The 18993-nt window shown below is 37.7% G+C and overlaps 3 protein-coding genes and 1 long non-coding RNA gene across 7 annotated transcripts in view; 2 read left to right on the forward strand and 2 right to left on the reverse strand.

Annotated features, from left to right (window-relative positions):
* LOC138041544 (uncharacterized) overlaps positions 1-2908 on the forward strand; it is a 38673-nt gene extending 35765 nt beyond the window's left edge. For both annotated transcript variants that reach the window (XM_068887286.1, XM_068887291.1), the window contains exon 15: positions 727-2908. In XM_068887286.1, coding sequence (XP_068743387.1) covers positions 727-1149 — 423 coding nt within the window. In that variant the 3' untranslated portion in view covers positions 1150-2908. The remainder of the gene's footprint in view (positions 1-726) is intronic.
* Positions 2909-4317: 1409 nt separating this feature from the next.
* LOC138041559 (serine/threonine-protein kinase 17A-like) lies at positions 4318-14376 on the reverse strand. The gene is made up of 9 exons (XM_068887303.1): positions 14188-14376; positions 13889-14110; positions 13633-13789; positions 11422-11548; positions 9576-9624; positions 9438-9464; positions 8010-8162; positions 7290-7453; positions 4318-4892 (listed from the first exon to the last, which is right to left on the reverse strand). Exons 1-9 carry the CDS (start codon positions 14250-14252, stop codon positions 4846-4848), a joined length of 1011 nt encoding a protein of 336 aa, XP_068743404.1. The 5' UTR covers positions 14253-14376; the 3' UTR covers positions 4318-4845.
* On the forward strand, positions 9716-13122 carry LOC138041568 (uncharacterized). 3 transcript variants are annotated; one of them, XR_011130859.1, is made up of 5 exons: positions 9716-9818; positions 9923-9999; positions 10369-10435; positions 11680-11728; positions 12192-13122. It is a non-coding gene; the product is annotated as an uncharacterized lncRNA (long non-coding RNA). The 3 variants fall into 3 exon arrangements; XR_011130856.1 differs by lacking the exon at positions 11680-11728; XR_011130857.1 differs by lacking the exon at positions 11680-11728 and having other exon boundaries at positions 10369-10430.
* A 3226-nt stretch (positions 14377-17602) lies between the features above and the next one.
* LOC138014772 (uncharacterized) overlaps positions 17603-18993 on the reverse strand; it is a 52688-nt gene continuing 51297 nt past the window's right edge. The window contains 1 exon segment of the mRNA XM_068861779.1: positions 17603-18761. Within this exon segment, the coding sequence (XP_068717880.1) occupies positions 18650-18761 (112 nt within the window). The 3' untranslated portion in view covers positions 17603-18649.

Genomic DNA, 18993 nt, shown 5'->3' on the forward strand with positions numbered 1-18993 from the left:
GCTGAATTTTTACCACAATTGCTCGTAATCTCGCAATGTGATTGGCTAATTTTCCGTTGTCAATATTAGACAACGCTGTATGCGTCATGCTCCCGTCAATTTGTCTCGCAATGTAATAGCCAATCAGGAACGCCCATTTTGGGAAATGAACTAATCATATTGCGAGAAAGTTATAGACAACGCTTGCTCTTTCTTCGTGTCATGATTTTGGTCACGCTCTGAAATAAAACTTTGCGTTGAATATTGTGGTAAAACAAATTGAAAGTGTTTCAGCGTTGTCTGTACTCTTATGGACAACGATATTCGTCACCACAGTGGTCAAAATTTGTTGTAATCCACAACATTTTGACCACTGTGATGATGAATATCGTTGTCGATTTAACAAATTGATGTCAGTTTTTAATGCGTCTGTCCTGTTATTGATCATGAATTTCGTCATAAGATTGTCAGAGTAGCTGTGGATCCACGTGTAACCCTTTAAGTTAACCTAACGGTCACAGCCGTCATGTTCGTTTCGCTAACAAAACCACCAAGGATTGAACTTCGCAAAAATAATTTGTTGTTTTGGGTAAAAAACGTGGGCCTCCAAGTAAAAATAAAACATGACCATCAATTACTTCATTTTGCTTGGTTGTTGGCTGTGTCAATGAACTCCTCTTTCCCATTCTATGTGTTGTTACCGTAAAAAGAAAGTAAATTAAACAACTGGTTATTCCCTTTCGTTAGTCTGGAAAACGAGCAACAAAGGCGTTTCTTCGAGAATACAGGACACGTTGTGAAAAAGAGAAGGAAGCCTCAGCAAACACGCCTGTTCATAGTGGCTCAAACATTACAGTAAAGGTTAGGACTATTCCAAGTTCACATGATTCTCCCCCAATGTATGAAGCTGCAAGCCAGTCTCAACCACGTGACTCTATTACATCTGTGACATCATTAGACGCAAGCACGACTGAAGGTTCGCTCCGAAACTCGGCAGGAATGCGGTTGCCGCCGCTTCAACGTGACGAGACAAAACCAAGCGTGAATTCCGGTGGGTATGACAGAGAGAGTTCTGGAGAAAGCGTAACAAGTACATGTAAGGTGGCCGTTGATGTCAGACGAAGCCCTGCGATTGGACGATACTCCAAAGTGGGAGATGTTGCAAGCTAAGTCATGATACGGTCAACACCACTTGGCGCCCTCGTAAAGTAGCTGAGCTTTTTGACTGGATAGCTTCAAGTGAAGTCTCCTCATGATGACCTCATGTAAACGTTAACCTAATAGGCACTCACCATAGTTCAGATCCCTATAGGGAAGATTATAAGGTGTTGAAGCAAGGTTGAAAGAGCCAGGCGATTCACTTTGATGACTTTTTGTTTGTTTTGTTCAAATAGCTGAAGGTTGGATCGCCATCGAACAGTTAAGCACTGTGGAAAGCAATTAGCGCTATTCATCTTCCTACCAACTAACGCCTGTCTAAAATAGCACATGGGGTTGCACCTTCGTTCCCAGGGGCTGTCCTCCTCCCTTTGTTTAAGGCCAATCTTTGAGATGGGATGGATTATTACTACACATCGCTTTTTATGTACAGTACAATGGTAAAAGGAAATCTATGACCATATGCATAAATCATCGAGGGAGAGTTTATGTTTTTTAAAAATGAATTTGTGATAATTATTGGGGGGGGGGGGACTTCATTGAGTGGGGAAATGTGAACCGAAACAGCAAAGAAATCTAATTACAGTTTGAAGAAAACTTTTATATCAGCTTTTTGGTTATATTTATGTTAATCCTTATTTGGGGTGATTTATGCCATTTGCTAGGTCATTTCTGCCTTCTTATTCAATGCAAGTCTAAGTGTGACGTTTTTCTTATCAACATTAGAATCCATTATCTTCACTCTTAGACTCGCTTTGAAGAGGAGGCAGACTTAAACTCGGAATGGCCTATAGCGTGGGGTTTCGCGGCATTGAAGCAAACCACGAAAATTTGGCTTTCTCAATTCTCAAGCGACTTATTAAAGAAAACTTTACATACGCCCAGTTAGTTTTGGAAGTCCCGAGAACGATACTTTTTTTAAAGTTTTTGTGATCCTACCTTCGAAAGAAGATGACCTAGCTAGGCTGGTTACCCTTCCAGCCGAGCCAACTTGTTTTTCGCATGTAAGCGGTTCGCTGCGTTTTGTAAGAAAATGTAAAAAAAGTTGGCTTGGGTAGGCAGGTGATCCTTCTACCAGCGATAACTTTCCTTCATTAAAACTCATAGAACTCCCCTCCCCCCCCCCCCCCCCAAAAAAAAAAAAATAATAATGAAATGAAAATAATATAAATTGTAATTGTGATCAGTTTATTTTTTAAAAGGCAAACATGAAAAAAAAATTTCATGCCATCCATTCTAGCATACAACAGGAATTCTGGCTCCCCACATACGCCTAAATAGTTTTGGAAGTCCCGAGAACAATGCCTTGTTTAAAGTTTTTGTATCAAAAGGAAAATAATAAAGCTTACAGGGAGAGTTCTGTTAGTCTGCTGGCAGCCGGTTTTTTCTCTAAGGGTCACTAGGACGAGCGCTTAGTCATCGCGAACTCGAAAGGGCGGTATGGCGTTGGCCATGTAGAAAAGAAGGCGAGACATAACCCGTACTGAATTACGAAAGAAAAACAGACTGCCAGCAGTCTAGAGTTCTGTAGCATTTTCGAATAGATCAATGGGCAAAATTTTGAAAAGAAGCCCAAGGTTTGTTTAACACAAAGCTCTGGAATAAGGGGACCGTTTGGCAAACAATCCCCACCCCCCGAGATATATACTTTATTTAAGTTTGAAGAAAGATGGGAGTGTAAAGTAATTATATCTTTTGAATGATCCACTAGCGTTTTCTTTTGGAGTTGTATAATCTAGTTTTACAGAAATAAAAATATTTTTGTATTCTATTTGTGATTTATTTTTTTATATTCAAAAAATGTTTCTATTTACAATACCAAGAAATCCCTGTCACCTAAAGAAAATTGGGTCCGTTTAATCCAGCCACAGAAAGCCTTTAGCCTCAAGGGGCAAGAAATATGATTTATTCAATAACAGATGAGCGGATGGAGCAATGTATACATTGGAAAGAAAGAACAAGATTTCCTGTACCCCTTAAAGGAACTACAGCCACATGTTCCATACCTGGCAAAGTTTCTATAACTTATCACAGTTTATTATATAGATACTGATGAAATGCCAGGATTTTTCCTTTTACTAAAAAATAACAACATATCTTTCACATGTGAGAATATAGGTGTCGTGGAAACGAACATGATAAGCCAATAAAACGCGAGCTTTGTCTTCATTGTAAGTTACTTTTGTGCTTCATTATAATTCTTCTCTAATACATTAACATTTTTATTGCATGATTTGCTTTTCATACCTTTCATATCTTGTTTCATATTACACAACATGCGTGTTTTAGCAGTTGGTGACCACTTTTTCATCATTTCGAAAATGAAAAAAACCCAGACATTTCATCAATATCTATAAAATAAACAGAACATTACATGGCTGCTTGAGGATACAAATTTTATCTTCTCGTGCTGAAAGTATGTCTCACAAGTGAGAGATACTTTTTGCACGAGAAGACAAAATTAATTTTGTATCCCTGCGTGGCCATGTACAGAAAACCGTTGTGGTCATTGTTATTTAAGGTTTTTCTCATTTTCGGGACATTGATAGAACGAACCGCACACCTTTGCGATAGTCTGATCTGCGACAAACTGAGCCATGACCGTGTGATGTCATGTAACTGGGAGCAAGTGTTATTGTGATGTAAAAATAATATCTCGAGAGAAATAAATACAGTAGGTACCGTACGGTAACTGGAAAAACCTGTCTTCTGACCCTGTCCAAGCCCAGCTAAACAGTGACAGGCACTTTGCCTGATCTTTAGAGTCCCACAAGATTCTCCCCTATAAACTATTCCAAGCAACCCTAAAGGAACCACTTGAATGAAATGCTGCATACATAACCCTCATAAATTTTGTTCGCGCTTTAACATTTTTTCTATTGTGGCTTAATTATTAAAAGGCAGCTAATGTCTGCAAAGATCTGTCTCAAGTCATGCAAGTAACACAAGAGACCACCTTCATAAATGGTGACCACCTTACATTCTTTTGTATTTATGTTAATTAGACCTACTGCCTTCATTTTGCAACAAACATTCCTTTGAAATTTGCTCGTTGTAGCAAGGCTACCCCCCACCCCTAACTGCAGCCCATGAAACCCAACTGTAGACGTTCTGCATGTGTGATTATTTGACTTCAGGTCAGGTTTTAACAGGATGTCCAAAATATTAACAAGTGTTATGTATACTGGCTTACATTGTATTTCTGTTTGTCAGCCGTTATCATTCATTACCCTGTGATATTCCTTACATTGTAAGCAACAGCTCTTATTTCATGAAAAAAAAAGATACTTGTACTCAAAAAATAGCAGCTTCCAAATAGAGACATAGCATAGTGACATAACTACACTCTGCTCCTAAATAAGATTGTTTCTAGTCAATTTTTCTAACACGTTGGCCTTGCCAAGGAAAAACACCGATAATTCTAAGGGATTGTTATTTAGTGTCAATGGGTTAAGCTGTGAGGCACAGCAATTCCAGGCTTGACCATTAATCCACAATTGTCTTGGAGACAGTCTCATAGACGATCCAGAAAATGTTGAGGCTCAATTCAGATCACAATCTTGCAATTATGCAGCGTCAGATGTGAAGCTCCTCATAAAGATTTATAAGACATTCTATTATCAACATTTTCTTTTCTTTTCCTGCAAATCTAATTCCAAATCAAATATGATTGTCATAGGAAAATTTGAACTGCAGTTACATATCTACTCATCTTGAATCTCCACTAATGCCATTTACAATGGTTAACATGTTTCCTGAAATGAAACAAATCACAAATTAGAATCCCTTTTCTTGGCACTTGCAGACAGCAGGAATTCTAATTTCTCGTTCAAAGTTGGTGCAATGTGAGAGCAATCACCCTCCACTAATGTTTCCTGCATGTGATTCCCAAAGTTGAACATTGGTTATGTTTGTTGGTTCAAAACTCTGTGGTTAACATTCAGGTACTCCTGACCAGTTTTACCTCTTATAAAGAAGCAACAATGCATCGATTTGTTCAAATTCAACAATAAAAATTACTATTACTACAGTCTTTCCAATTAGTGGGCTTCTTGTGCTCGGCTCTGTAAGTTAATACTTAAATAAATTTACGTCAACAGAACATATAAGCTTCCCAATGGAATGGTCTTGGAGTTGAAACCCGCCAAAATTTACTTGTCCTTTTTTTTGAGAGTTTTACTGTCACAAAAGATAATTCATTTTAAAACACGTTGAGACCAAAACTTGAGAAAATCAATCAAGAAATTAGTAGAATCAAAAGAAAAAAAGATGTACATGCATTAGTGCTGTGAACTGTTTTCCACACCAGGAATAGCCTGCAGTAAGGACCTAGTAATTTGCTAGTGTTCTCACAAGGGCATAAATTTCCAGGAAGTCAATGGATTTCTTTTTGGCTGTGTGCCATTGGTGAGCCAATCAAATCAAACATCTTTAAAAAAGATACAAAACATGTTTGCAGACATGACATATCAATATTAGTGATGATGATAAACTTTTTACCGTATTTACCCATGTATAAGTTGACCTTTTATGGCCTCAAAAGAAGCTTCAAAAATCGCCCTCGACTAATACACTGGTCAAAGATTTAGAGCCATTAGTTCCAGCTAAATAATTTATTCAAAATTAACATCATAATGTTGTCTTGGGCAAAACGAACGCAGTGGACAAAAGACTTCACAATGAATGTAAGCAATTCCAGTTGAAATGAAAAAGGATTTGTCCAACTCTAAATGTTGAAGATACTCACAAGTACAAATATGAAATAGACACTGGAAATTTTAGTTTTCCAAAGGAGGAAAGCTCTAAAAGGCATTTCTGTTTCTTCAAATAAAACACAAGTGTTCAACGGCTTAGTAACCTGACACAATACCTCATGTTTGCGTGCAACCATTGTCACTCATGTTGCCTGAAATGATTGTTTTTTATTCTTTATACAAACCTGGCTGACTTTTAAAATGCTTTTGCAAACTTCGTATTGTTTGGTTTATGAGTTTTGATTTGTTTGTCATGAGAAATTATGAGTCGAGGACAAATTAAACCTTGCACATTTGGCATCGTTTTTGAAGTTATTTCCAAAGATGGACTCCTGCTTCTGTGATGTAGTGCTTATCCTCTAAAGCCCTTTATCCTTGAACAACGAAACAGGTTAGTTTGAGGTTCACATGTTCGATTTTCTGAGAACTTTTTCGAAACTCAAGGACAAAATGCCCACATATACAACAACTGCTGAACTACAAAACTATTAAGCGCTTGAGACCCTAATTTTTTTGTGTATCCACAGTTCCAGAAATCGAAGAATACAAGATTAGTATCCCATGAACATTTAACAAAGAAATTAAGAAATTGCTTTTTTTGCCATCAAAAATGGGGGCTAGACGGGTAAATACCGTAAGTGCCAACTGTATTTAGCACTGGGGCAGTAGACTGTACCGTAAACACCGGCACATAAGCCGCACCCTGAATTTAGCCCCTCAAACTTTGGTAAAAAAGTTGTTTTTGAAAGAAATCAAATGAAATCCAAAGTCCAGTCTTTAGAAGTCTTCTTCATCCACTGTTCATTGAAGAAAAATATTTCAAAGTCTTACCCACAGTTTTAGCATTTAAATAGAATGAACATTGTTTCTACCAACTTTGAAATATGATTGATCTTTTTCTTGTATTTGCTGACAGGAATTCTTCATTCAACAGTTCTCCATAGATTTCTGCATCACAACAAGAATGTGAGCAGAATGTTCATAGCATAGTAACCAGGCATTAGATTGGACTCGAAGATGGAAAACTGTGCACCAGGAGCAGCCTTTTTCAAATGTTTCCTCAGATAAGCTGCACCCGGGATTTCTAGTGACAATTTTTTTGGAAAAAAGGTGCAGCTTATCTGCAGGTGTTTACTGTAGTTGGGGACACTACAGAAATCAAATTTATAATCAACTCATGCAATCGTACAGTGGTTTCTGAGGAGAGGGGAAAACCAGTATACCCAAAGAAAAACCTCTCTGAGCAGAGTAGAGAACCAACAAACTCAACCCAACCATGACACCACGCGAACCCAGGCCACATTGGTGGAAAGCAAGTGGTCCAAACACTACACCACCCTGCTCCCAGCCAGTTAAACCTTCCCAACTTTTGTCAAACCCAAAATCAAAAACACTCACCATCAGTTACACCATTTTGCTGCTGCATTTTCTTAAGCTTTTTCCTCTTTTGCTTTTGCTCTGAACCACAAGAGCGCCGACTCTTACGTACAGGACTCCTTTGAAATAGTTCCTCTGTGTTAAGCCAGGGATGATTTAAACACTCTTCAACTGACGGTCTGTCACTGAAAAGACAGTGTTAACACATCACACATTCTTATTTTTAATTAGTTCATTAACGCCACCGTTACACATCGAAACTTTAAGCTGAAACTTCTGTGCAACGGCACTGAAACAAGTTTTAGCAGGTGTTGCACTGTGTAACATGGCCAGCTTTATTACACTTTGTTGAACTTTCAATGCGAGACAAGTTTCAGGAAAGTAGAACCTGCACTTTCTACTTCTGCAACAGCCACAACAATCACAGTGGTGATAAAAACAAGAGTTTCACTTTGAACCCCACCTCATGAAGCTTATCTTGCCATGGCCATGGAACTAGTACTGACTTGGTTTGCAGGAATCTAGTAACAACATGACTTTTGTCGAGACCAGTTTTAACATTCCTGACCTTTTATGTTACACGGTGTAACACCTGCTGAAACTTGTTTTGCAGTGCCCTTGCACATAAGTTTGAACTGAAAGTTTCAATGTGTAACAGTAACCCATTTTCTGTCAAATGTTCAATAACTGAATGAGTGTTTACTACATTTGTCCCCTTAGTATTACAAGCCACTGACATACTCTGCATCTCGCTGAAGAAGTCTTTTAATAAAATCCTGCGCAGTGTGGGAAATGTTCTTGAAGTACTCCTCTGGAAAATCCAATGCAGCTAAGGAGACATTATAGCAAGTTTCTTGTTTGTCTTCTCCCGCAAATGGTGAAAGTCCTGTTAACCTTATCACCAAAAAGAAATGACCCAGGTTATTCACTTAAATAAACAAACAAACAAACAAAACAGTCATTTACCTTTTGTGATTACCCTTATTAGCCCCTCCAACTTATTTATGTCACAAAAATTTTTAGATCATGACCCATGAATTGTAATCATAGTTAACATTTCTGGCTTTTGCGCATTATGCTACCACTTATTTGAGCATTTTAACAAGGCAAAAACATCAAGACAATTAATTACATAGTTGCAAAAAAAAAGTTTGATAAGAAATGTTTCAGACCAAAACGTTTATCAAGATGCTGTCAAGCATCGAAAATGCTCTGATATGACTATACTGTGATGAAACAATGTGCTTTACATTGTTATTCAAAATTTACCCTTCACTTTATTATTCAGACAAAAAGAGAATAAAGAACTGTGAAAGCATCATTATGATAGTGATTTGAATAATCAGCTCATTAGGCATCAACTCTTAAGCCAACTAAACAAGCACAACATGCCAAAGCCCAGTTAAAATGCCAGTTATATGATAATCATTTGAAAAGCCAATAATTGGCTTATTCAAGCTGGCCCATGAAGAGGGGTCAAAATAGGGCACTGATTCTTCCTTGAAAGTACAGGTAAAAGCAAAGAAAAGGCTTAGTTAGGACTCATGTGCAACCCCTTCTTACTCTTTGTCTGCCAACAAACACAAAATTTTTTTCCACAACTTTCCAACACAGGCAACTGATGAAGAAACTTTCAAAAAGTTAATAAATAACATTTAAGAGCTTAACAGGCTTTCAAAACACGATAAAATGTCATCTGCATGAGCTTTAAACCTGATAAAACACTCCTCATTACAATTGTTTATAAAAAGAATAGTAACAAGGCACGGCTTGTTTTTCTTGTATGCTAATATCTTTCTCTCACATAATTTTTGCACCACTGTCTGGACTCCCTTTTTATGAAATGTTTTTGAAGCCATTCAATAAGCTCACATGACATATTTTATTGAGTCTAAAACCACTCGGCTTTAACTGCAGGTTTTAAACTCAATAAAACAATCCTGCTTGTTTAATAAACAGTACTTTTAAAAAAAAGTATGCCGCAGTGATATTACTTTTGTGGTCAATAAATTTTTTTTAAGTCAGAATATTTAATAATTAAAACCCTTTTGCTTTCTAAGAGGGTCACTCACAGCTTATCCTTTGTCAAAGACCAAACTATTTTGTTTATCAATGGGGATCATCCCCTTTGCGGTAAAAGGATCCAAAATAGAATTGCTATTTACTTACATTACATAAGCAACAACTCCAATGCTCCTGAAAATGAAATAAAATTAGTGGTAGATTTTTTTACTAATTGCTGGGATGTGCTTGATGCTAATTGTTTCATTTCAAAATGGAAAGTGACAAAAATTCATATCTATTTACCAGATATCACTTGGTTTTCCAACAGGCTCAAATTCAAGTATTTCTGGAGCTAAAAATGGAACATGTAATAACGTTCTATTTGAGAAAAAACCATTTTACAGTTAGGTTGCTCAGTGACCTAGCCTATGAATGGCTGGGAGGCTGCCAGTAACCTTGTATTGATAAAGACCTCACTGCTTATATCATGCAAATTGTGTGTTTGTATTAGAGACAAAACACTAATTTACAATGGTTGCCTTTCAGGTAATGTTTTCCTTCTTAATGCATGCCTCGCTGCCTCACATATTTTGTGAATCTTGCTAAAAAAATGAAGAAGGTCTAAAACGTTTGCAATTCTGCGTTGACAGAGATTCTGGCATATTTCAACAATCACATTGAATGTCCAGTCATGAGCTGCTTTGTTTGACTGTGAAATTGCAGTGAGGTAAGCAAATTTACTACTCTTTAGTACTCTTTAATTGGTAAGCTTTTTGCTTTTGTTCTAACCCAAAGAGAGAGGGTGTAAAGATTATCAGTCAAACAGAAAATGTTGTGAAAGAGATTGTTATACATGTAATTTCAGTTTAAGTTGTTGATTAAAATAATTGTTGGTTATTGTTTGCAAGGCTTGTTTGTTTACTGCTGGCAGCTCCGGTGTTTGATCACTGTAAACTGTATACACTAATGATGATTAATTTTGTACTTTATACAGAAGCATAATTATTCCCATATACACTATATTGCTTTCTGGGGTTAGAAATGGGAGCTCTGCTTTTAGCCTTGGCTAAATCTTTGTAATATTATACATCATTAGAAATTAAAGCACAAAGGGCTGTATTAAAACAGAGTCACCAGCAGCCTCACTTCCATTCTTAGGTCAGGTACGTAACTTTTTCTTTTAAACTATATACAAGCATGTTCTATATGATCTTCCTGCTACATACAGTATATAAATACGTTTTCTCTCCAGTCTTCTTATGATCTTCATGGAAATTACATTTTGTCCCTCAATAAACCTAGAACAACCAGTTATGATCTCAATAAATATTATTCTTCGTCTTGGAATGCACTACCTGGTTTTATCCATACCACTGAGTTAACAGGTTTTATAAGGTCAGGTAATGTAGCTACAACAGTTACTGTAAAATGGTCTAGAGGTAATGACAGCCAAACAGTACTAGTGTCACACTTTTTCAATTTAGTGTCAGAGAAATTTCCTGGTTGCTTTGGCATTTGCTTAAAATGTGGCCAACCCAGGTAACTTGCTTGCTTGAGTTTCCTGCAGTTGCTCCTGTTTTGTACTTTATAATTTAAACAATTTAAGAAAAGGTTTTTTTAAAATATTTTTTGACATAAAACTAGTGAGCAGCACACTGTGAAATGTTGTTGTAAAACATGTTTTATTCTCTGACACGTTTCATCACACTTACGTAGACTTCTTCAGGGAGTTTTACAACCAAACAATCTACGCCTGTATGAATTTATAAGCCATATTTATGGCTATTATGGGGGCCACGGACCAAGAAAACTGGGGCAGATTTACAAATGGGAACAGGTGAAGTTGTGAAATACATTGTATTTATGCTTATCATGATAAAGATTTGGGGTCCACGATTTTTAAAGCTGTCGAGTGTTCCCTTGTAAAACTTCCTGAAGAAGTCTACGAAAGCTAGACGAAGTTTACACCTCGGAGAATAAAACATGTTTCACAACAACAGTTTGCAGTGTGCTGCTCACTAGTTTTAGACTTAATTTTCCTTTTTTAATTAAACACTTATATTAAGTAATCTATAATTTATGAGCAAGCTCCACTCACATTACCGGTGCAGCACCACAGTATCTCTAGAAACTAAGTTTTGCCACCTACCTACATATTCAGGTGTCCCAACAATAAGACATATTTGTTCACCATCCTTAATTTGCCGTGCAAGACCAAAATCTATAATCTTGATCTCTGGGTAAGGATGCTCTGTCATCAGAAGAATATTGTTGGGCTGAAAGACAAGGATAAAAAAAAAGAATTTTGAATTCAAGCAACAAAAAAATTATTGAAAAGCAGGATGTTAAGATCAAAAATAAATGAAACAAAAGCTCTTAAGGTTCACCCACTCAATCCTTACATTAGAAGTCAAAACAAAAAAAGGAAAAATCATGTGCACCCCTTAAGATCAAAGGTGTTGTCATACACATCATTGACACAGAGCAACTGAATTAACACTTTTGATATACAGTAAAAGCATACCACTTTACACACACACTTCAATGTTTTCTCATCCAGTCTACAGCGATTACTGGGTGTTGTTTTTTCAACACCCTGAAGTGTTTCAGGCAATTTCTGGTACCACAATTTAACCGTGCTTATTAAAACTAACGTGCTTCAAAGCAGAAACCTTCTAAGTTATGAACCTTTGTCTACTTTTATCTAAAAAAAATATTTAAAAGCCAAGTCCAGTTGTTCTAAAGCCGGATAACTTTATCCTGTATGAGAACCAGATAACTTATCCTGTATTAGTCCGAATACATCTCAGTAAAGGCACGTACAAAATCCTTGGTCAATGTCTATAATGTTATCTTGCCTCTGAACATCAGGGTCTAGCTTTCAAGAATGAGTGAATCTAATTTTGTTATTGATTTCAGGCCTGACAGATTTTCCTCCAATTTTGGAAAACAATCTTCAAGGGGAGAAATGTGAGGCACAAAAATGGCATGCATGGAATTTGAAACAGATAGAGTAATGAAATATGAGTTCATGAATGTGTTATAAACAAAGCATTGAGGATTTTAAGCAAATGTAAAATGACCCTGGTTTTTGGCTACTCATGGATAATCGGTCTTTGATAAATCGACTAAATTATTACAGACCATATTTGGATCTTTTCATTAATAAGGGTAGATTTTGTGATCTGTAGCCAATATAAATTAAATGTTTACACAGACAATTTGAAGAATTTATTGAAATATTCTCTTTTTGAAAAAACATTTTTGACAGATTTTTGGAAACAGAGAGGATCGAATAGACATTTTTTGCATATCCAAATGTGTTTTTGCGATTTAATTTAAGTTAATAGGTGAAAAACACACTCACAACAAATAATACGGCGGGATTACAGACAATTTTCAACGCAGTTTTAATTAAGTAGTAAGGTTCGCTGGTCTTGTGATTATTGCAACAATAAAATAATTTTCCACATAATTAAATGGTTCGCATGGCTTTGGCAAAGACAGGATTAATTTTTAAAAGCGTGTCAAGTAATGTTTGTTCTAGGTTACTGATGTTTGTTTGTCTCGCAAAAAAAATGTACTTGAAGACCGACCCTTGCCCAACCGGGAAACAAACGAAAGAACAAATTTTAGAAATTATCAAGCTTCGCTAGAATTAAAAAAAAATTCTTGGTTGTAAATATTGAACACGGCTGGTAAATTAAATCAAACTCACAACAAATGAAAACCTAAATATTCTCGGCATGACACCGTACCCCAACCGGTTAATTTCTTGTAAAGACGCTATAGTATTGAACGTATTCAAGATGCAAGCGCGCGGTTAAAAAAATTATTGTGGCAATCTATAATGGCGGAAATTGAGTTGATCCATTTCATTGTAATTCGCATTAACCTTCATTATTAAATGTTCGCGTATGGCTGGTCAAGTCATTGTAACACGCTTGTTTTTGTTTCATAATACAGATGAGTTCGATATGTCTGCAAACGGCGACATTGTGAACCAATATAAAATATTTAAATGTCGTGGCTGGTTTCTGAAAGAACAGTATTCCACGGTCGACCTCAGACAAGGGTGGTATTGGAAGAAAAAAACAATCGTTTCATTTTCTAGTTTAAAAAAATGCAAGACTAGAGAGAAATTAAAGACAAATGGTCCATTCGAAGCAAAACTGGTTTCTTCCCTTCAAAAAATAATAAAAATGTGCCTTTTAGCGTCGGGTTTATTCAAAACAATCAAAAGACAACATGAGTGTTTGTAAACTTCTTGAAGCGTAACGACTCCTTGTGAAAAGCTAAGCCAAAAACAAACAGTCGGAAACATTAGCAAGTTCAGTGACAATATACAAGCAGTTCTCACCTTAATATCTAAATGTACAAAGTCCTGATCGTGCAAATGTTTCACACCTTCTAGAATCTGCCGGAGAAGAAAAACAACTTCCCTTTCGCTTCGACTCGATGCTGGTTCATCCGTGTCGTAAGCTATACAATGACGATGTAAATCTCCGCCGAGAGCGCTGTTGAGTTAACATAAACAGAAGACAATAAACCCTCCTTTGAATCATAAACACGACAAAACTGTCAAACAAGACATGCAGAAGAAAACGTCAACTCACAGTTCTAATATTAGTATGATTTCACTCCGCGTTTCAAACACATCAAACAATGTTATAGTATGAGGATGTTGGTGTGGTAAGTTTGTGGCATCCAACACTTCAACTTCGTGCCAAACTTCTGTCCTACAGTCTTTGCCTTTTCTTCTTTTACGAACAAACTTTGCAGCAAATTCTTTACCCGTCGCCTTTTCTGTACACCGCTTAACAACTGCATACTGCCCTCTGAAAGTGAAAGATCTCTTTCCTTCACACCAACGACAAAACCCTCTTAAATCACACACGAAACCAACTTTACGTACCTTCCGATCTCGTCGAAAATATCGAAGAAATTTTCAATCGGCTCTATGCGTGGCGTACGTGCCATTCTCAAGTGTACCAAAAGCTCTCTGCCTATCGCTTCTCTGTGACTGTGTGTCTATGCTCTTCGTCGCTAGCTTACAAAAAAGAATACCGGTTGATGCTAGAATATTTCGAGCAATGTAGCTGTCACATGTCATATTCACCGCTCGCTATCTTCGGCGCATTTGCTTAATTGATCGACCAATCAAAACTCAGGAATATTATTCCATGCCCGCCTTCCTCTTATTGTCACTTCCGCCCACCGTACACATAAGTGCACAAACGCTGCGCAAACCGTTCGTTTGTTATTTGAATCATACTTCTAAGATGGAATAATTATACCAAAAGAAAAACCTTCGGGCAAAGAATTAGTTTTAAGCGTTTCGTTGAAAGTTACGACATTAAAAGGACTTCAATGTTTTTCTGGCGGAAATTTTAGCTTATAAACATATTTTAACTCTTAACACTCATTTCCCGTCTGTCTTTCGAAGTTCCGATGCTATATTAATAGGAGCAGTTATTTTCGGAATAGACATCAAAAGGGAAAGTGGTCTGTAAAGGATCTACAGTGTTATTTTGCCAGATGCTTCGCGGTGCTTAAATAGTACCTGTCATATGTCACGATAGCCAAAATGACGAGGTACCCGAAGTGAATACATTTCAGATCGAAATATAGCGTGAACATGATTCATATTTGGAGGGATGATTTTCGTTTTAAACTTGCCTCTCTTTGTACACCTTAGCAATTATCTTCCGACCAAAAATGGACCTGAAGGGTGTTCGTCGGTGGCCTCGCAAATTCTAATTATCGTGATAAGATCTACTTCTTTCGCCGGTTTTTGGGTCAATCTGCTTGTCAATGGGAAAAGTATGCGAGCAATGTCTTCACTTTCAGGGAGGCTTCCATAACTTCCATTTTTTGAAGATACCCTGTAAACCGGCCCCCTTCCTTGCGATTTTGTCATCCTCGCTGGATGGCAAATGCGACAGGACTTTGTATATGAAGTGCCTTTCCGAATCATTTGATAAAACACCTTGTGCCTTGTGCCTTGACTACGTATACCCGCCGGGATGTCAGAGATTAAATCGGATTCCTCTTTATTTTTTCCCTCTCCAATTATCACGACTTTTTTGAGGACTGAAGACACCTTAGTCACGGCGTACATGCACGTCATGTACTAAAGCCTGCCAAGTCACAGCGCGTCCATGCCAGACGACAAGAACTTTGTATCGTAGGGATCATAGAAAATCGCTATTAAACGTAAACCTCTCAAATCTTTAGGTCCCTGTTGATCTAGAGATAGCGCTAGCATGCGCAGCTGACAGTATTGTAAGCGCGTGGAATAAAGTTTTGTGGCGGTATTGTGGGCGCGCGGAATAAAGTTTTGGCCGCTAAAAGCGAGCAGAATGGGGAGAAGGAGGACTTCGAGTATTTCTCGCGGCTTCGCCGCGCGCCCACGATACCACCAGCTACGCAGGCTAAGGGCGCTTTCCATTTGACAGAACAGACCGGCCAGACCGGGCATTTGGAAGGACTAACTCTACAACGTATTCAAATTAACACACTTCGAGGATGATATATACTCCTCCAGAACGATGCGAAGGATTATCATGGAAGTGTTCCTTCAAATTGTTGCATTTGCTTTGCAAACTGACGGGTCTGGCCGGCCAGTTCTGACAAAAGGAATGCGCCCTAAGATAGCGCTGTCTACTGCGCTCAAAGGATACCTCACTTTCAGTATCCCTGTGGAGAGAGGATTAACAGTGCTGACACATGTCTGGGACCTGTTTATCGAAAACTCGCAACACCATTTTGTGTCGTGTCACATCCCACTTGGCTTGCTCAGTTGTCAGAAAACTGAACGTATAAGCCAGTGCGGAGTTCCAAAAAAACACGTGCGCGCGTCGGGATAAAATCAAGCATATATTAAAAATACAAAAGATTTTGAAAGCAAATTTTCTGCAAACAATTTCCATAAGAAGAGACTTGTTTTTATCCCGGCGCGCGCACGTATTTTTTTTTTTTGAAACTTTGAACTGGCTTATTGCTGAGGTCACAGGTGCAAGTCCTGTCCAAGCCTGAATTTTTCATACTGCTGAGTAACGCTGAGACTTGACGGCAATCCTTGTATCCGAAGTTCAAAGATATATTATCTTTCATAAATACAGCCTCTTAACGATCATTTACCGAAATTAAACTGTTTTTCAGAAAAGAATTTTTTTTAAAAATTGTATCTTAAAATGTATTCGCGTTTTTAGTTAAGAAATAAGTCTGCCACCTGAAATACACCCAAGAAACACTGATCCAAATTAATCGAACCGCATAGTTCGGGAAATATGTCCCCATAAAACTCAAGTAACTCAAGCATCTCAAGCAACCTAAACACCTGAAGCAACCCAAGCACCTGAAGAACCCTAAGCACCTCAAGTAACCAAGCACCTCAAGTAACATAAGCACCTGAAGCAATTCAAGCAACCTAAGCACCGCACGAAACCTCGCCACATGTTTAACTTGAGTATACTGTGAATGGGCCAAAGACAACCGTTTACTCCCTTAACATTCAACAACAGATTTTAGTGGCGTTGATAAGATAAAAACTCACAACCTGATCCAGGAAACATTAATTCACTTTGAAAAACTGATAAATAAGCGGAACTTACTTTAGACAAATGATGTAATCGTAAATCATGACAGAAAGTAGACTCAATTCAAACAAAAGAACTACACCAGGTGTTCGATCGCGAATAGCAGTCGCAAAAACTTTCAATCAGGGAGTTAATGAAGTCATCTTCAAATTAATGCAAATGAAGATGCTGATTAAGAGAAACTGGTCACATTTCGATGTTATATTTTGAGAAAATAGGTGGCAAATTCTTAGAATTTCGCCATTCACGCGACAACATAAAATGGCAATAAGTTGATGGCAACAATTGCTGACTGTTTGAACACCGGAGGGCGGAGGAGGGGGGGGGGGGGGTGTCACTGGAGTTGGCAAGTGGTTGTCTTACCATTACATTTGGATTTTAAAAAATAAAATAAAACCAACAAATCCCGCCCATTTTCCGACTGTAATTGCCATACTGGCATCCCAGTAAAAAGCAGAGGTAGATGTAACAGTACCAGTTGAAATACTTGGGAGTGGCCCACTTTTCAGTGGACTTATCAATAATTAGATAATTGATTTATAATTATCACTTCACCCACCAACGACAGTTCAAAGTTCATTAATTATTTGAACATAGGTAAAATCTTTGCTCAACATTTTCAAGAAGCAAATCTGGTTGTCTGAATAAACGAGATGCGCCTTTTCAACACCCGAGCATTGCTTTCTCTCGTATTAACACAGCTTGCAAAACAAATACAACAAATGGCAATTTACAGTTATTCTTGCAACTTTTAATCATTTACACCACTTCTGAAGCATTCATTTTCAATGGTTAGAATTAACCTTTATTATTTATTGTATATCCTAGACAAAAAGATCTACCTGGGTTAGGAATTGTTGTGGAAATTCATTAAGGCCCAGTAATACGGGCAACATTTTTCGTGCAAGTTGTCGCGCAACAATGTTGCGTTGCAAGTTGAGATGGTAAAAGCGACGTCTACTTTTTGTTTTGCAACACAGAGATTTGTTGAGCAAGAAGGTGGTAATACGCGCAACAAACCATCTCAACTCGCAACGCAACATTGTTGCGAGACAAGTTGCACGAAAAATGTTGCCCGTATTACTGGGCCTTTAGGATGAACCTAAGTTCATCCAAATACACCGTTGCAAGCCTACAAAAAAAGACAAAACAAGCATTAAAGCAACGGAGTCGCACAAAGAAAGCGAAATTATTATCCAGCCAAGATGCGACCATTTTTCTTCTTTTAACAAAATAAGATTAGATTGCAAAATTATTTTCCGAATTTATTTACATGCACGATAATTGCTTTGTTAACTGCCGTTGAAAAATGGCAAGAATTCTCTTTGATCATCAAACACTGATTCCACCGCTCATTGAAAGTTTCACCGTTAAGAACCAGACAAAAAGACACAACACGGAACAAAACATTATGTCTCTAGCCTCTCACTGCAGGTCAAGACCGATCATACCAGCAAAATGGTTCAACTGCTCGACCTATAACAAAAGCTTCGGTTACCCAGGATTTGCTACCTCATTGACAACGGCGGCAATATCCACCCAGCTTGACAAATTCACTGCTATGAAACTTCGCATTTCGGTTAGCGCAGAATATGAATCCATTCAATCCTTATCTATCAATGTCGGTGACAAAGTAATGGAGGTTTACGCTCTTAATGAGCTCTTTAAACCGACTCTTCTAAACCACAGTAAACCCAAATTAATGGCTGAGAAACTGGGCAAATGAAAATTATAGCATTTCATGCAACTCGAGTTGAATTATTCCGACATGGCATTTCACTGCATCGCAAAGGTCTCTGATTCCTCCACAGCAAAGGTAAGTTTTTCCAGAAGTTCTTCGTAAGTGCGATATAAAGGAAGATCCAGTCGATTGAAACAGGTATGGGCCCTAAAAGGAAAACGAGAAAACTTCAAATTGTGAGTAAAACCAGGGCAACGAGGGGTGTTAAAAAAGAGCTGTTTTTTTGGAGCTTTGACCGGTCACCATGTATTGCCAAATATGGAGCCCACCATGAATGCTGCCATGGCAACAGAGAAGTGAATAACCATTACATACCTCATCTTTCATTTCTCTATCACAGCACTATTTACAGTGATATATTGGTATCAATCCGGTTTCT

Source organism: Montipora capricornis, chromosome 1 (assembly GCF_036669925.1).
Source record: "Montipora capricornis isolate CH-2021 chromosome 1, ASM3666992v2, whole genome shotgun sequence".
Taxonomy (NCBI): domain Eukaryota; kingdom Metazoa; phylum Cnidaria; class Anthozoa; order Scleractinia; family Acroporidae; genus Montipora; species Montipora capricornis.